Source organism: Poromitra crassiceps (assembly GCF_964638095.1).
Source record: "Poromitra crassiceps genome assembly, chromosome: 6".
In the NCBI taxonomy this organism is placed as follows: Eukaryota; Metazoa; Chordata; class Actinopteri; order Beryciformes; family Melamphaidae; genus Poromitra; species Poromitra crassiceps.
Window position 1 is genome coordinate 25,017,143 of NC_139627.1, and position 17,299 is coordinate 25,034,441.

The window sequence follows — 17,299 nt, forward strand, 5'->3', positions numbered from 1 at the left end:
TACAGCATCTGCACACCACTAGAGGGCGCTGTGGTCTGCTGGAAAGGCTGTGAGACCAATCAAAGAGTATAGAAGCCAAAGATATAATTAAAACTTTTTTTACAACATTGATGCCGTCATGTTGGCCTGAAAGTGCCTCCTGCTTCCCATTGAAGTTCAATGGGAAACCGCACAGAACCATGACAAAGACACACCATGACAGAAGCCATTTGAGTAAAGGTACTTTTGTACTGCACTTAGCAGGCGGGACGTTTTACTGGCGTGATCACGGTAGTCTCCTTCAGGCCAAAATGGCGGATTTAACCAGTTGAATCTTCTGTTCTTTACAAAGTAAGTTCTTTGAGCCAATGATGCGCTACAGAGCCAGGAATTGACGTCATGACCACGTAAAGGGATGGTCCCGAGGCCCGAACGGTCTTTTCTTCTACCGTCCCGTTAGGTTGGGAGGAGGCCCGCCGTGTGTCTGAGACCAAACACCGAAACACCCGACAACATGATCATCTACAAGTGCATCATCACCGGTACGGACCCAGCTTTCTGTCTGTTCTCATGTCTGTGTGTGGGGGAGCATGGTGGATGTGTTTCCGATCTTATTTTAGAGTTGCCTCGGCAAACTCGTGATGAATGTTCAATGGAGAGGCCCTGCTAATTAATGTTAACAGCCACAGAATGAGCCATGAGTTAGCTGACGTTGGCTAATAAAATGGTGAACCCAATTTGATTTTTTTTTAACCTAGCGTTAGCCGCCCTGCCAACTAACTACAAGTCCCGCTAGCGTTAGCCGCCCTGCCAACTAACCACGACAAGTCCCGCTAGCGTTAGCTGTTAATAGCTGTATTGTTGGTTAAAATACATGTCGGCAAAGTCTACTAGCTTACGTTAACTGTTAACCATGCGGCAACGTTAGCAGTATGCTAACCAGAACACCGACTGGGCAGGCAGCGGGAGCGGGATAACCTGATACGGGGAGTTGGTCTGGGTGTAAACATATAACGTTAGTCATGAGTAACGTTAAGAACCAGTTAGCATTCAGAGTTATTGGTGTTAAAGTTAGCTCGGTGCCCAGCTCGCTAACAGATTTTCGGTGAGTTAGCCAACGTCAGTGTAGCTTAGCCTAACATTGGGCCGGGGCTTCCTGGCTCCCTCCCTTCCTTCACTGGTTGAGTCACAGTGAAGACACTAAACACGTCTGCTTCTCCCGCAGGTGACGAGATGTTCTCGGACATTTACAAGATCAAAGAGTCTGAAAACGGCATCATCATCGAAGTCGAAGGAAAGGTGCGTCACATGTACAGGTCTCTGTGGCGTCACTGCAGGGAGTTCCCTAGCCTCAACGCGAGACTCGTCAGTCCTAAGGAAGAATGACTGAGTCTGGCGTTGAGGCTAGGAGTTCCCAGGAGTTTGGCCTCAGGCTAGGAGGGAGAGACCCTCATACCAGAAGGGGTTCAAAAATGTGCTAATTCAGCTGCCTCTTGACATAGCAGGCCTGACAGCGTCTTCCTGGTGTGAAAAAAGTGCTGCCTGGAGGGCTTTTTGGAAGGAGAAACGGATGAAATTCCTCCTAGCTTACCTGCTACACTAACCACCTGTGTAACATAAGCACTTCTAGCAGTAATGTTACTAACCAGTGTTGTGCAAGTTCACACTTCCCAAGAGCTAGCTCAAAGTTCAGCTCACACAGATTAAAATTACGTTTTAAATTGTTATAGTTGACAATTTTGAACTAAGTTCACAGTAGGGTTGGCACCATGGACAATGGCATCGACCATCATGATGGGCCGAGCCCCATCGACCTCTGACCCTACTACATCAGGTCGTGATTATTATAATAATTATCTGTTCGAATTAAAAATTTGCAGTTTTAATAATAAAAACGGCCAAGTCCACTCACCGTGAGTGGGGGACACGTGGGCAGCAGTATACAAGCGCACCGAGTTTAGAGAAGCCTCCCCTCCCCCTCCTCCACTCTACTGCATCTCTGAACTGGGTGCGCTTGTTTAATGCCGCCAGCGAGTGGGGAACGTGTTGTGAAAACTTTAAAACACCTGGCGGGAATGAGGGGGGGAATGGCACTCGTCCCCAGGTTCCCCTTAAAAAATGTCTTGCAATGTAGTGCAGAGCAGTGGAGAGGGCAGCATGAAAGGAGCAGAGAATAGTAGAACATGTATTTGGAAGCTGAATAAGCAGCATCAATATCAATGTCATCAAGTCTGTCATGAATCAAATCAAGGAAATAATCAGCTTGGCAATCTTATTTAAGTAACTTTTGTAAGATGTTTTACATAGCTGTAATGGTATAATGAGTAGAATCAATAACAAAAAATAAGTCAATCATTCAGAAATAATATACTCCTATGTCGGTGGGCCGTGCCGCATCCAGGGGCCCTCATCCTGTGTAGGTAGGGTTCCCAGAGTAAAACCTGGCCATTTCCACCACTGGTTACACCTAGACATTTGTTTTCTTGTGTTCAGACATAGGTTTATAGATGTTTTTTATTTACCTTGACAGTTTCGACGAGTCACTCTCATCTTCTTCAGAAGCAGTCGCACTGACAGCTGGGTATGACGTTTCAACCAGTTGCTTTTCAGCAACTGGCGGTGTGCCCAGCTGAGGCGCCTCAGCTGGGCACACCGCCAGTCGAAACTGTCAAGCTAAATAAAAAACATCTATGAAACCTATGTCTGAACACAAGAAAACATAAACGTGTAATTATAAATGAAGACATGATGAACGTCATTGAACTACTGGTTACACCCATTTACCCTGCCTTGAGTTGAGACACAAAATGGCTGCTGTGAAAAGTGGATTGAAACAAGAATTCTGCTTTGTGCATTGGATGTATGCCAAATTTACCAGACCCCAACAAATCCAAATCTATTGTGTTGTATCAGATAAGTACATGTAGCGATGAGGCATCATTAAACTGACAGGATGTTATTATTAGGGATGTAACCGGATAGTAAATCATATCCGTTTAGAAAAATCAATAACCAACTACCCGTCCTTTTTTTGTCCTTTTTTTAAATAACATTTTTAGATCCAAGTTTTGACAATGATTTTACTGTGTTTTGGACTTGCAATCATTCATTTCTCATAAAAAATAAACTGTTTAGAGGTGATAATGCTGCCTGTAAGCTACATATGATAACTTTACCATTACACTAATCAGTGCAGTAATGTTGCACGTAATGGACATGTCACCGCAGCGGTCACAATGTAATGTTAATAAAGTGGAGCGAGACCTCGTGGGGAAACTGAGGGACAATTTTGTGACTCGAAAACTCACAACATCGTTCCAGAACTACCCGCGCTGTAATGACAGCGAATGTTGCTGCTACTTCCGCTCTGGACCAGACAACAAGTTCAACAAAGAGGGAACAGACACACAGAGAACATCGCTGCTGTCTATGGGTTTGGGAGGTATTTGAATGGCGACAGACAGTGCCCTCTAGCAATTATATAGCGCAAATGCGGTTAAAAAAAAACAGAACAACAGGATACCTGTTGTCCCATGTACATGTTTAGAAAGTGTTGTAACTGTTGACACCCCTAGTTATTATAGCTGAGCAATTTGAACCCCTGGCCAGCACCATCCTAGCTGTGGTGCTCATGGACAGCAGAGGTACAATGTAAAAATGTATTGTATTCATATCCACCTCTCCCTCACATCGCTTGGCTCACCTACTCTCTCCTCTTGCCCCTCTCATCCTCTCCTCACCCGGTCACCTTGGGACGACCGCTTTCTCCTCTATCCTTTTGACTTTCCTCCGCGCCCTGCGTTGGGTGTCCAGATGACCAGCCGTTCAGAAGAATTCGATAGTGCGTTGATCGGGGCCAACGCCTCAGCCGAGGAGCAGTCGGAGTCCCTCGACTCCTCTATGGTCAGCGGCTGTGACATCGTGCTCAACCACAAGCTGCAGGAGACGGGCTTCAACAAGCAGTCCTACACGTCCTACATCAAGGACTACATGAAAGCGTGAGTATCGGTGATGGAGGCTGGGTGAGAGACAAAATGGACTCACTTTGTGTCTGGAGCAGGACCTTCAAAACCCCCTCCAGTCAATTTCTCTACCCGTTTAATGGTTGGTGAATAGCGTAGCTTCAGCTAAAGTGTGTGTGTGGTATGCTGGACAGTAGAAGTACAGTAAATGGCTAATGCTGGAGTGTCTGTCTGTGCAGGATCAAGGCCAAGCTAGCTGAGAACAACCCAGACAGAGTGCAGCCCTTCATGGCCGGAGCCCAGGGGGAGGTCAAGAAGATCTTGTCGAATGTCAAGAATCTCCAGGTAGCTACACAGAAACAACGCATTTGCTACACAAGCACACACCACCTCTCAAAGTTGTGCTAATGGTCACAATGCAAAGTGTGCAGACTCTGGGGCCTCGATGGCAGTTGGTATCTTTGAGGAGTGTTTACCAACCTGCTTCACTTGTAAAGAGGCACCGAAGCATGGAGGTTGTTACTAGAGCCCGACCGATATTATCGGCCGATATTGGCGATTACGATATATCGGTAATATTTGGTGCCGTTATATATATATATATATATATATATATATATATATATATATATATATATATATCATGGACAGCATGTTGTGTATATTTGATATTTTTTCTTAACTACTGTAAATTCCGGACTATAAGACGCACCGGTCTATAAGCCGCGGGACCAAAATTGACTATTTTTTTCTTCTATAAGCCGCACCGGTCTATAAGCCGCGGGTGTTTTGATGTTTAATTACCATATGAAAGGGTTCGTGCACAGAGAGGAATGTCGGGAAAGAGATGGCTGTTTGGGGAAGCTCCCATTTATTAACATTTCAACAAAACAAAACAAAAGTCAGGTCACTAATCCCCAGACAAAATCACACAACAATAGGCTATATGTGCAGCAAACCTGTAACCAGAGAAGTCAAGTCACTAATCCTCGTCTTCCTCTTCTTCCTGCGTACTGAAACCACCAAAGTCCTCATCTTCAGTGTCGGAAACGAACAGGTTCAGGGTGGCTTCGTCAACCACTCTCCTCTCTCCTTCATTGTCACTCAAAACCAACGAACTCCTCTTCGTCACTGTCGGCATCGAACAGCCTCTGAAGCCTCTGACGGCCCTCAGCGCCAGCTGTGGCGGCGTCATCCTCTTCATCCCGCAGCAGTCCAGCGTTTTGGAACCCGTTGGTGATTGTGGATGTTTTCACACTCCTATAATATTCCGTGCTGAGACAGTTCCTCCTGCTGCACCGTCCAACGCCTCACCATTGACTCATCGATGCCCAGGTTACGCGCGGCTGCTCTGTTTCCCTCTTTTAATGCGAGATTGACTGCTTTCAACTTGAAAGCTGCGTCGTGTGAATTTCTGCGTACCTTCCCCATGGTAAGTGAGAGTGTTGCTTCTACTGCTCGTTCTCATGCTGTCGAGAACGAGCAAAGCTTTTTTTTGGTGAAAGAATCCTCCAGGGCGCTTCTTGTTAACAGTCCGAGTGAGTGGCAGGTCGAACGTCAAAGGCACTTCATCCATATTTATGATCTGCTCCGGTTCGATGGAATATTCCTTGATCTTCCTTTGTGTGAATTCGCCGAAGTTTGTGATTTTCTCCTGGTAGTCGGGGGAGGGAGTTGATGGCCGAGTGGCCGTTTGCTTACCGTAATTACCATATGTAAGTGGTCACGCACAGAGGGGATTGTCGGGAAAGAGATGGCTGTTTGAGGAAGCTCCCATTTACCGTATTACCGTAACATTTCAACAAAACAACATAACACAACACCACCGTTGTTTATTTTTACAGTGCACACAGTGTCCGCGGTGTGGTGAAAAGAGGGCAAGAGAGGAAATTAAAACAGAAGTGGATTTATAGTTAGAAAGAGTGCTAAAAAAGAGATTTTATTTGTATTTTTTTTTTTTTTTCTGAAAAAATCCATAGATAAGACGCACCGTTATATAAGCCGCAGGGGCCAAAAAACGGGAAAAAAGCCGCGGCTTATAGTCCGGAATTTACGGTATTTGTTCTATTGTGTTTTTGTATTTCTAGTTATTTATAATTATTAAATTCCCAGTTAAGTTTACTGTTTCATTGCATTGAGTTTATTAATAAGCTGTAAAATATCCTGCCTACATCACATATTTCAATTCATGTCAACTCAATCATATCTTTGTCAAGTTTTTGATATTTGAGGGTTGCTGATGTGGTGCCTCCTCTGGTCGTTAAAGGAACGTGTCACTGGTCCACACTTTAACACTCAATAACTGTCAAATTAAATGACAGACTTCAAAACCGTTTACAGTTTTCTGATATACTACTGATCTTCTAATGATACAAAGCTGGTTGAAAATGGGCGGAGTGTTCCTTTAAGGGCGCCTGTTCGGAGGGAGGGGAACTCGTTGGAATAGCGTGAACCTCCCACGTGCTATGTCCTACCGGTGAAGCTTCCCCTGTCAGGTGAAAAGAAGCGGCTGGCTAACTGCCCATGTGGAAGCATGGAGCCAGTTTTCGGCTCTCCCCAGATCGGCAGAGGGTGGAGCAGCAACCAGGATAAAAAAAATAAAAAATTAGCACTAATGGGGTATTAGCACTAATGCGGGATAAACATTTGATAAAAAAAAATATATACTGTATATATCGGCCGATATTATCGGTATCGGAATTTTTTTACTCCCTAATATCGGCATCGGCCTCAAAAATCCAGTATCGGTCGGGCTCTAGTTGTTACTGGTACGGATTACAAACACTCCTCACAATTAGGGTTCCCAAAAGCCATAGAATTTCAAAATCTAATTTTCCAGGACTGGGAAAGTCATGGAATGAGTAAAATCCTTCAAAGTTTTGGGAAAGTAATTTTGTTGTCTGTTTTGTTATGTGTGTAATTATTACTACCCTGGACAAATAGGACACACCTCTTTATCGGATTTGAATGCTTCTTGATATTCTGAGTACTCAGAATATCAAGTACGCAGCTCGGCTGCTGCGTTGCCTCGCCTGTCCTATTGGCGCGCGTGCAATGTCTCCCTCATTCTCTCCCCCCTCTCTTTCTCCCTCTCCCTCAGTCTCTCCCCCCCTCAGTCTCTGTGTGTCGCTGATGACATCATCAGTGATATCACAATAGGGATGCACAGTATAGACAAGTTTGCTGGGCACTTCCGGTTTGCTTCCGGACTCGGCCGCGATATGTCTGTCTCTTCCGGTCTTTGTGAATACAGAGAAGCGTAACATACTAGCGTAGTAGCCATAGCGACCGCCGAAAAAATGCAAACTTGGGATCATTCTCCGAGTCTCCTGTCTAACGAAAGTGTGTCTATCCCACATCCGTTGACAGTGGACACATGGGAAGATAATGTGTGTAAATGGCCGAACGTAACTACAGGCAGGATTATAGCGTATTTTGAGGAATCAATGGCGGTGGACGGCAACGCGATGAACAATCTCAAAAGCTCCGAAGCGTACCAATATCTCCACAGCAACAAAGTAGGTTGTGTGCTCATCTACAACAGCAGCTGCACGATGCACGCGTTCACGTGACGTGCGCGCACCCCAAGCAGCCAAAAGGAAACGCACGCCAGCATGTCCTCCTCATTGTGGAAATTTTACAGTTTGTCACACATGCAAGTCGAAAATAAGCCGCGGAGGGGCAGGGTACGTTGGTGTCCACTCCAGTCTGAGTGGCTGGCTTCACCTCACCGGCCCCTCTTCCCCGACCAGCTGCAGTCCACATAACCGCTGCCTGCTGCAGATCAGCTGCTGCTGCTATCAGTCAGTCACGTTGTAACGTGGATACAGGAGAGGACTATTTGTTTCGTATTGCGAAATAGAACAACGAACATAATAATAAAACGCATCGGACCAGTGTGTGCAAGGTTTTCTGTGCGAGATGATTTTTTTTCCAGATGGCGGATAAAAAAAAACTGGTTCTGTGTGTAAACTCTGATATTCAAACTGAGTCAACTCAAACTCATTTCCTCATCTACTCAATAACAGCCAAATCCACAACTGTAGAGTGGGAATGGCTTCGAAGGTCTCTAAGCTCCAGACCTATAGGCTATAAACTCCTTGTCCATGGATAACATTTTGACGTTTATTTATTTTATTTTATTAGTTTATTTGGCAGGGACATATACAAAAAAAACATTAAACACCATAGGGGAAGAGATGCTTTGTAACCGATTTAGCCATAGGCTACTTTCCATCTGGAGCCCCTGTTCTGTTGCACCTTTTTTCTTTTGGAAAAGTAAATGCTGGTACTACAACAGTACCGCGATACCCTGCCGTTAAAAACGCTACTATACCACGTTAATTTAGTACCGGTACTTTAAGAAATGACATGAGTTGCGTTGCGTCTGTTTGTTTGTCCGAGTGGACTGGAGAAGTGGAGTCAGTGTGCAGCTAAAAGCTGACTGCAGCTTGCTCTGTCTGCTTCTCCACTGTGTCAAGTCCCCCCTCCTCTCTCACTCTGCTCTTTCTCTCCTTTGGATGAAAAGCACCTGAAAATCATGGGTTGGCAGCCAAATTATTCTTTGGAGCAGTAGACTAATATTATGAGTGCTTGTATCAAAGCAAATCCTTAAAAAGTGAACCAGAGCAATTTTACAGATGATTTACTACATGTAGGCCCAGGCGGACCTGATCTGGGCACATTTTGGGCATCCTGGGTGCCATTTGACTTCTCTATGGTAAAAGACAAATACATTTTTTTTCTCCTATTTACATATCACTATAGGTACTCAGTTAATAGGCGTTATGGTTTGGATAACCCTCAAGCGTTATAGTATTTTTACTGTGTGAAATGCATCAAAAGGGCTTCTTCAAATTGCATGCAAAGCCTGGGACGTTACGCAGAGGGATATCTCGGGAACCCATTGGCCGATTTCGATGATTGACACCTCTATGGAAGCGTCAGAGCCAATAGAATCGACGTGACCTGAAATAATTTACGTCAGACAGTTTTCCAGGAAATGGTGTTGACTGAACCCAAAGCTTGTGTATTCTGTGAAGATGACCACTCCATGTAAAACCCTCCATATGGCTTTGTAACCACGATGCCTGTAAAAAAAAAAACGCTTCAAGATGATGAGGCATTAGGAGTAGCAATTAGTAGCGGGTTTATGAAGTCAAACACAAATTTTGATTGGAAAACAGCAAAGGTAAGACATAACTTGTAGTTTTATCTGTAAAACGTTTAACACTTTTTTGGTGTTCTTTGACAGCCTACTGAGTGAGTTTTCATCTCCTCAGAGACGAGCTATACCTCTTTGGAAAGAGCAGACTCTTGGCTTTCGAAAGCCGTCTTGTTTGGAGAGAAAAGATTCACTCGCAAAAACAAATCACCACATGCATGCAGGCATGCACCGTTTTCTTGTTTTTGCTACATGGTGATATTGTTGCTTGGGGTTGGAATTATTTTTTGTTTGAATACAAATGCTTGTCAGAGTTTTGTAGCCACGTTTCTTCCCGACATTTTGGTGTGCTCTATGTCTCACTGAGTCTTCCTAGGCTGCTGTAGAGCGTCGTTTGTGAGAGATGACAAGTGCTCGGGGGGGGGGAAGAGGTTAAGGAGATGCCCGAAGTAAATCATGGAATTATTTTGCTTACGTTGTGACAGTCAGGGCAAGCCCAGCACGGACACAGACGCATCAAAGCCCGTCTGTAAACGATGTTTACACCGCTGCGCAGGCAAAAGGGAGACAACACGTCCACTTGCAAAGCATCTCTCCAACAGACATCCGACTACCGTAGTTCAATGTGCGACAGGTTAGCAACTAACGTCCTCGAATAAGTCAAGCGAGTGTGATTTATTTTGACAAGCAAACTTTTTTTCAGTGTCTTTGAGTTTGACGAGGCAATTAAAGTCAATGCGCTGATGGGCGCCTGAACTTCGCCAAGGACGTAGGCTATCGAGTCATGGTGTTTAAAAGTGATATGAGGTTGCAAATTGTATAAAGTTAACTGTCAAAGAAATCGAACACTTAAATATAGCGGACCTCAGATTACTGCATACCATTATGTAAAAGCTTTAATAACCCTGACAATGATTTAGAATAATCCATGATTAATGTTATACTAATTGTCAAAAACCCACCTACATGTATAAACAAACAAGAAAACACCACATAAACCACAACCACCACATACATTTTATTGTGAAAAATAATAAACATACATGACATTAACTGTAAATCTGGCACTTAATGATGAAGCTCAAACTCTCAGGATTATACTAAAGTAGACTGAACAGAAATTATTCTATTCTGCACTCTCCTGAACACATTTCCTAGTTTTCTATTTGGTCAAATTAGATGCCAGCAGAATCGGCACCAGCCTTCCCCAGCTATCTTTGAACACCACAGAAAGTATGATGAAGACTCAAAAGATGAATTTTAAGTTCCATGTTCTTCTGTCATCCATTATTCGCTACACTACTTTTCCTGTTTTAGGTTTTTGCCGTGGTATCGTTTAAGTATCAAGATATTTAGACAGGTATCTGTATTGAAATCATAATTTTGGTATCGTGACAACCCTATATCACAATGCTTATGATGTATGACATCAATGATGGCATCAACAGCGATGTATGACCTCATTGATGACATCACTGATGACATGGGTAACTAGGGCAATCACCTAATTAAAAAATCCGGCTCCATCAGGACACCTGTACCCCCCCTGAAGGTTTCAGCCCGATCGCACGTAAAGCGGCATAGCTGTGGCCGGCACAAAAATATAAACCGAGCCCACATTGCCAAATTTATATACTAGCGCACCCGTGGGGACCCCTGTGAGTTAGGCCCCCCTGGTCTCGAACATGACATCATTACTGATGACATCATCACTGACAACACATCATTAGGTAATCAGGGCAATCACCTAATGAAAAAATCTGTCAGGACACCGCACGGGTGCTCTTTACACCCCCTGAAAGTTTCAGCCCGATTGCACGTAAAACGGCTGGACAAAATTCTGCTCGCACGCACACGGACACTTCTCAACTTATAATAAATAGATGGATGTGATGTTGGAAAATGTGTGTTTTTATTTCATGTACTTCCATGTACTGTGATGCAGTTACTCCAAGCACTAAAATCCAATATAAAGTGGTGTGCCCTATTTGTCCAATCTGGTAACAATTTCTGGTATCGATTCAGAGTCGCCGCCTCACATTACATGGAAATGCTACCATCCAATTTCAATGAAAAGTCCTGGAAAAGTTTTAAAATGTTACCCATGAAAATGTGTGGGAACCCTGCAACCTGCTGCCACGCCTAAACTCTGTCTCACTCCATGACGGCACCTGGTGTACATCCATTGATACAGGTGACTCACCTGGTATAAATGGATGTAGATGACATTTCCACAGATGAGTTCCTTGAATGATTCATCACATCATTTTATCAGTAGTGGGAAGAGTACTAAAAATCTATACCTAGAAAGAAAAAGTACAATCACTCCCATTAAAAAAAATTACTCGTAAAAGTGAAAATTACTATTGGAAACCGAATCAAGTAAAAGTTAAAAAAGTACCTGGTTAATAATTTACCCAAAGTACAAGTTACTTTCCATTTAGGGATGTTAACCAGTTAACCGCAGAGAACGTCTCTGACCGGTTAAGCATGCCGGTTAATTTGCATACAGCGTGTTGCCAATCTGGTTTTGTTTTTTCGTGGGAAGCAATGTTAACCTACTTATATTAAAACGTGGCACAAGGGTTAAATAGAATGCACCAGAACATGGAAAACAATTAAAAATACCATACACAAAAGCACAGTTTCGACAGGAGCAGCTAATGGCAAGGATCTCCATGATCTGTTTGAAACTAGCCAACGAAATAAGAGGATCCAGTTTAAGTCAAACTTGTTCCAGGACCAAGGGCAACAGTAACGGTATACTGACTTTTTCCCTCAGAATTCTGACTTTAATCTAAGAATTCTGACTTTAATCTCAAGCAAAACCATACAAATATTAATGTGTTTTTTTTCTAAATCTGTGTGCAAAAAGGATTGAATGCAGGTATTGTTTGACTGGAAAAGTTTCAGTACTACTTGGTACCGATACCCAGCTCTTGTCACCCAACTATTTTTCATTAACCTTTTTAAAGCCAGATTTAATTTACATTCATTAAAGATATCAGGGCCTCTCCCACCCCCCCCACCCCCCACCCCCCTTTCACGGTTCCCTCGTCAAGTTTAAAATATTTGTATATAATATTATGTAATTGGGCTTTCTCCTCTCCTGGGGCTCACCACACCCAGCCATTTTTATACAGAAGTTATTAGTGGGAAAATATATAGGTCTAATACAAAAATGAAATATATCGAAGATGATAATAACTTGGATAATATAAAAACACAGCCTAATGAAGGTGACACAATGGATCCCTCGCCCCACCCCCCTTCTCAAGACAGTGTTCTATGACCCGACAGAGGCAGTGGTTATCTGTGATCATTTTTAACAGCATCTTAACTCATTGAGTGCCAATGACGACAATCGTCGTCAATTGCTTTAGTGACGTAGAGTGCCAATGACAATTGCGTTTTTTGACGGTGGGACGTGGATCAAAACCAGATCCATCTCCTGTAAAATTTTGGGGCATGTTGAATGTGTATAACCTATTTTACCGACCCATTAGGTGGCGACAGTGCTCTCCAGATTACAGAAAGGTCCGGAAAACAGCAGGAAAAACCCCCGTGATCAAAGAGAAAACCGCTCATGCTGCAGCCAGAGCCATATAGATGGCTCTGACTGCAGCTGATGTTGGCTGCGAACAGCAGTCAATCCGCGCACACAACTGAGCCCCTCTGCCTCTGTCTGTCTGTCTGCATAGTTTCTTCACACGATTAGCCACCAGAAAGGCAGCACCCGACGCCGAAGGGCCAAACCTTTCCCTGCAGTCCGGTTTGGCATTTCCGTGTCGCGCTGGGAGCCGGCGCAAAAAAACGGAGTGCTCCGAAAATAGACTGAGTGCGTGTTAGGCTGTGTGTTAGTGTGGGGAGGAGTTTGCAGCTGAGAGGGGGGTGGGGCACGCAGGCACCACACAACTACACCACGTCACTACATCAGAAAATATTATCTTCAGACTCAGTGAATGTGCTTGAAATGCTGCATTTCACAAAAGGCGGAATAACTCAGCTTCTAATTTGAAAAGTGTCTTTTTGCTCAAAACAGCCTAGCTTCTCCAGCTCATAACTAAAGAACGGAAAATGGGATCAATAAACTTTTTTTTGCAGATGATAGAAGAGAGTCTCATTGTTCTTTGTGCGTGTTCGGTGTTTACATAGTAATATCACACAATATTCTGTGGGCCTCGAGAAATCACTGAAAACGCTCTGAAACTCTGGCACTGGGAGCGTCCGTTCTCCAAAAGTGGCTGGCACTCAATGAGTTAAAATACTTTTTAGAAACGCTTTGTAAGATGGATGTTAGTCATCTCTTAACCTTAAGATGATTTTAGTAAATTTCCGAAATGCAGGGTGGCTGAGTAGGGCGTGTCTTATCCCTGCCATCCTGCATTTTGTAAATTGGCAGTGGGGGCTGGGTGAGAATGCATGAACACGTGGATGCATGTGCGTCCATGGTCGCAGCTATTGGGAATTGTTGCTTGTTTTTTTGGCAACCAGCGAATCATTTGTCATAGATATCACTTAGCCTGACTGCTATTTAAACATCAAAATGTTTACCATTATCGAAACATCTGCATAAAACATGGACAGGCGGAGGGCACTTACTGACACCATTCAGAAATCTGTCAATTTGATGTTTCCTTGATAATCGGCAAACGAAAACACTGGCAGAATAAATCTGAAAATCTTTCCTGAATCGTTGGGGTCTTCTGGTAAATCCGGCTTGTATAAACTGCCCAGCAGCGCTTAATTTGAATAAGAGACAAACTTTTAGCTTTGGGTCCAGCTGCAGTTTGGAAGAGGATCTGCAGAGGACAGGTGAATATGCAGATGACATTTGAACGCAAATGTTGCCAGGCGCTTCTCTGCTGTGAGTTGAAGTTTTTTCAACTGGAGGCGTTCAGGGCTCTTGGAGCGGAGAAATGCCAGTCACTCTGCAAAGCAAAGGCAGCGAGCAACGCGCTTCTCTCTCATTAAGAATGATTACAAAACCTGCCCCAGACTAGTCAAACTCACTGTCTGATCCGGCCTTTCATCTCCCCAGAGAGACTGTGATTTTCCTTTGTGTTTTTTGAACCCATTGTCCATCTTTCTCTCTGCAGTTTTTCACGGGGGAGTCCATGAACCCAGACGGCATGGTGGGCCTGATGGACTTCCGCGAGGACGGTGTGACGCCATACTTTATCTTCTTCAAAGACGGTCTTGAGATTGAGAAATGTGTAAGTACTCTGCTCAAGCCTTCAAAAACACGCCTCACACCTGGCTTTTCAAAATGTTCATGGCTTTCTTTGTGTCGGTCGAGAAGAAAAATGAAAAAGATGAAAGATCGCACTCCTGACTTCAGCTCATAGATATGAAATTTCATTGGCCCAATCTAAATCTCCGGACTTCACCCATCTAATTGTGGCCGGTTGCACAAAGCACCATAAGTTAAGATTCTCCTTAGGGTCCGATTTTAAGGTGTCCATAAAATAAAATTGGTTGCACACAACACCCTTAAATCTTCTCCTTAAGGTTAAACATTTTAAGGAAAACGTAAGCACAGGATTTAAGGGTGTTTTGTGCAACCGATTCTATTTTATGGACACCTTAACTCTGCTCTAAATGTCCGGACTTAACCCAATCTACTGTTTGTATGCGCGAAATACATTATCAACTGTTATTGCTAACAATGGCTAACCAACCCTGGCTGGTTTCCCGACTGTTTAAATCGAACGTCGACGTGACGCCAATCAATGGTCACATTCCCGTTTCCCAGTTTTAATGCAATGGACTATTACTGGAAAATAAAGAAAATCCTGAAAAAATCGAGCTCCAGCTTTGGTATACATTTTGATTAACAAAACAGGCTTTATAACAACAATTTGTGGTTTAATTCCCGCCGGCGCATTCCCTGGAAGTCTGCCAGTGCTGAGGGCTCCAAATCCACACTTTATCCAGTCCTCAAGGGGGCTCAAGCAGACTATGTGCAGACTTCACTGATTTAATTAACCACAATTCATTGCAATATGGACGTGACGATGTAGTTTTTCCATTTGGCGGGGGGACAAAGAAATTATGAATGTGTAAAACAATGACTTTATTAAAATGTTGCTTGAATCATGTCGGCCAGAAAGAGCATTCAACCACATGACAGAAATATGTAGAAGTAACAGGCCATAGAGGTCAGCTAAATGCATTTTATTATCAGGGATGCAAACTCATGAATAGTGAAAAAGGTGACGGTTACCGTTCACTTAAGTGTCCTATTTTGCGATGAAAAAGATGACTTGTCACCTCTAAAGTTGACTAGTTTGCATCCCTGCATTGCAGTCTCAGGCCCTCGCAGACTTAATGTGATGACATTGGTCACGGTACGTACGACTGAATTGAGGGCTCAGAGTCCATAAGTCTGGAGGGTGGACATTTGAATTGTGCCTTTCTTTGTTCACTTGCTTGGTTTTGATCCCGGGTGAATGACGTTAACTCGTATCTCCCTCTTCTCCTCTAGTAACCACCTGGAACCACATCTGCTTTTCACCTGGCTGCTGCTTCTGAAAGGACCCAAGAGCACAGACTGAACCCTGGACACTCTGCTTGAGTCATGCCTGGACGGGAGCATTCCTGTACCATCCATTGTATATTCACATTATGGCCCTGATCATCAGTTTCAAGCTGCCTGAAAGTGATTGAGATCGATCGCTGAAAGCAGTTTTTAAATTAGCTTTTTGTTTTCTTTGCCATGTTTTATCTTGTCCCGAGGGTGGCCCAGAACAAAACAAAGTGAAGCAAAGTGGAAGACCACTCTCAACTCTTTCCAGAATGCGGTTCTGCTCTTCTGTCAACAACGCTCCAGGAAGATGACTTCTCTCTTCCTATCAGGACACTGTTTTAGCAATGATCCATCAATGGGTTGACTCTCTGACCTCCTTTTGTGTGGTTTATGGTTGCATTAAATAAGATTCCATCTATCGGTGTAGGATTCTGGTTTAAATTGTGAAAATAAAACCTGGTAACATCTCCGGTTTTGCTGTTTTTACTCCAAAGCGTACACCTTATGCACTTGGGAAATCTGATTCAGTGTAACGCTGTGGAATGGGCCTCATGCAGGTAGTGACAAACTTTTTTTCTTTTTTGTCGAGAGCACCCATACCAAGATATGGGCGGGGTCATTTTCAGTCTGTTTTAAATTTGAATGTAAAATATATAAAATTTTTAGATCTGTTTTAAGTAATTATGATTATATTATTAATTAAATGTGTGGGTTAGGGATGAAACTAACCGGTTTTAATGAGTGATAAAATTCCTTAGGATAACCATACGCTTTGAAAAACATGGTAAATAGTGTCCATCAACCAGTTTTTGGTAACACTTTACAATAACGTACACAAATAATGTAGTTACTAGTAAACTAATAATAATTTGTCAGTCAATCACTAGTTAATGAGTAGGTAGTCATTAGTTAATGATTAGTATCTAAGTTCCGAGTAGATTAGTTAATCATTACTTAATGATTACTAAATGTCAGCTCGTGAATATAGTTAATCAGTTACTGATTAGTCGGTCAGTTCTATGAGTAGAGTAGGTAATCGTTCATTAATGATTAATAAATGTCAGTTCGTGAATATATTAATCGTTAAGGTCACATTGTGAGTATAGTAGTTAATCATTAGTTCTTATTTCCTTAGAGTAATTACTCATTACTTAATGGTTAGTCAATGGTCAATCAGTGAGTATAGTAGTTAATTGTTAGTCCCTCAATACTTAATTATTACCTGTCCATTAGTTACTCTTTTTGTGTACCCTATTGTAAAGTGGTGCATCATACTCAGTAGTTTATGAGTACTGAATCATTACTTAAGTCCCTGTACAAAGATACTCTTTTGTGTACCCTATTGTAAAGTGGTGCATCATACGGAGTATTTTATGAGTACCTGTCCATTAGTTACTCTTTTTGTGTGCCCTAATATAAAGTGAAACAACATACGTAATAAATTTAAGACTTGTTCCTGGTGAGATTTGAACCCTCCTGAGTTAACCAGCCAGTTAACACAGCTTCGTCGGTGGAGCCATACTATGGCTCTCTAGAGCCGGAGACCAAGTATTATAGTTTTGAAGGTATAAGGTATTAATGATATGATCTTTCACTTTCACTAACAAATGGACAGGTAATAATTAAGTAATGATTCAGTACTCATAAACTACTCAGTATAAGAGT

The 17,299-nt window shown here is 42.9% G+C and overlaps 1 protein-coding gene across 1 annotated transcript; it reads left to right on the plus strand.

The window, feature by feature from the left end:
• The first annotated feature begins 383 nt into the window (after positions 1-383).
• tpt1 (tumor protein, translationally-controlled 1) lies at positions 384-16,101 on the plus strand. Its single transcript, XM_083638817.1, has 6 exons — positions 384-521; positions 1,205-1,278; positions 3,793-3,977; positions 4,181-4,286; positions 14,205-14,321; positions 15,593-16,101. Exons 1-6 carry the CDS (start codon positions 494-496, stop codon positions 15,593-15,595), a joined length of 513 nt encoding a protein of 170 aa, XP_083494943.1. The 5' UTR covers positions 384-493; the 3' UTR covers positions 15,596-16,101.
• The last annotated feature ends 1,198 nt before the right edge of the window (positions 16,102-17,299 follow it).

Coding starts and splice junctions, on each gene's coding strand:
- tpt1 (XM_083638817.1), top strand. CDS start 494: ATGATCATCTACAAGTGCATCATCACCG. Junction 3,978..4,180: donor ATCAAGGACTACATGAAAGC/GTGAGTATCGGT, acceptor CTGTCTGTGCAG/GATCAAGGCCAAGCTAGCTG. Junction 4,287..14,204: donor CGAATGTCAAGAATCTCCAG/GTAGCTACACAG, acceptor TTCTCTCTGCAG/TTTTTCACGGGGGAGTCCAT.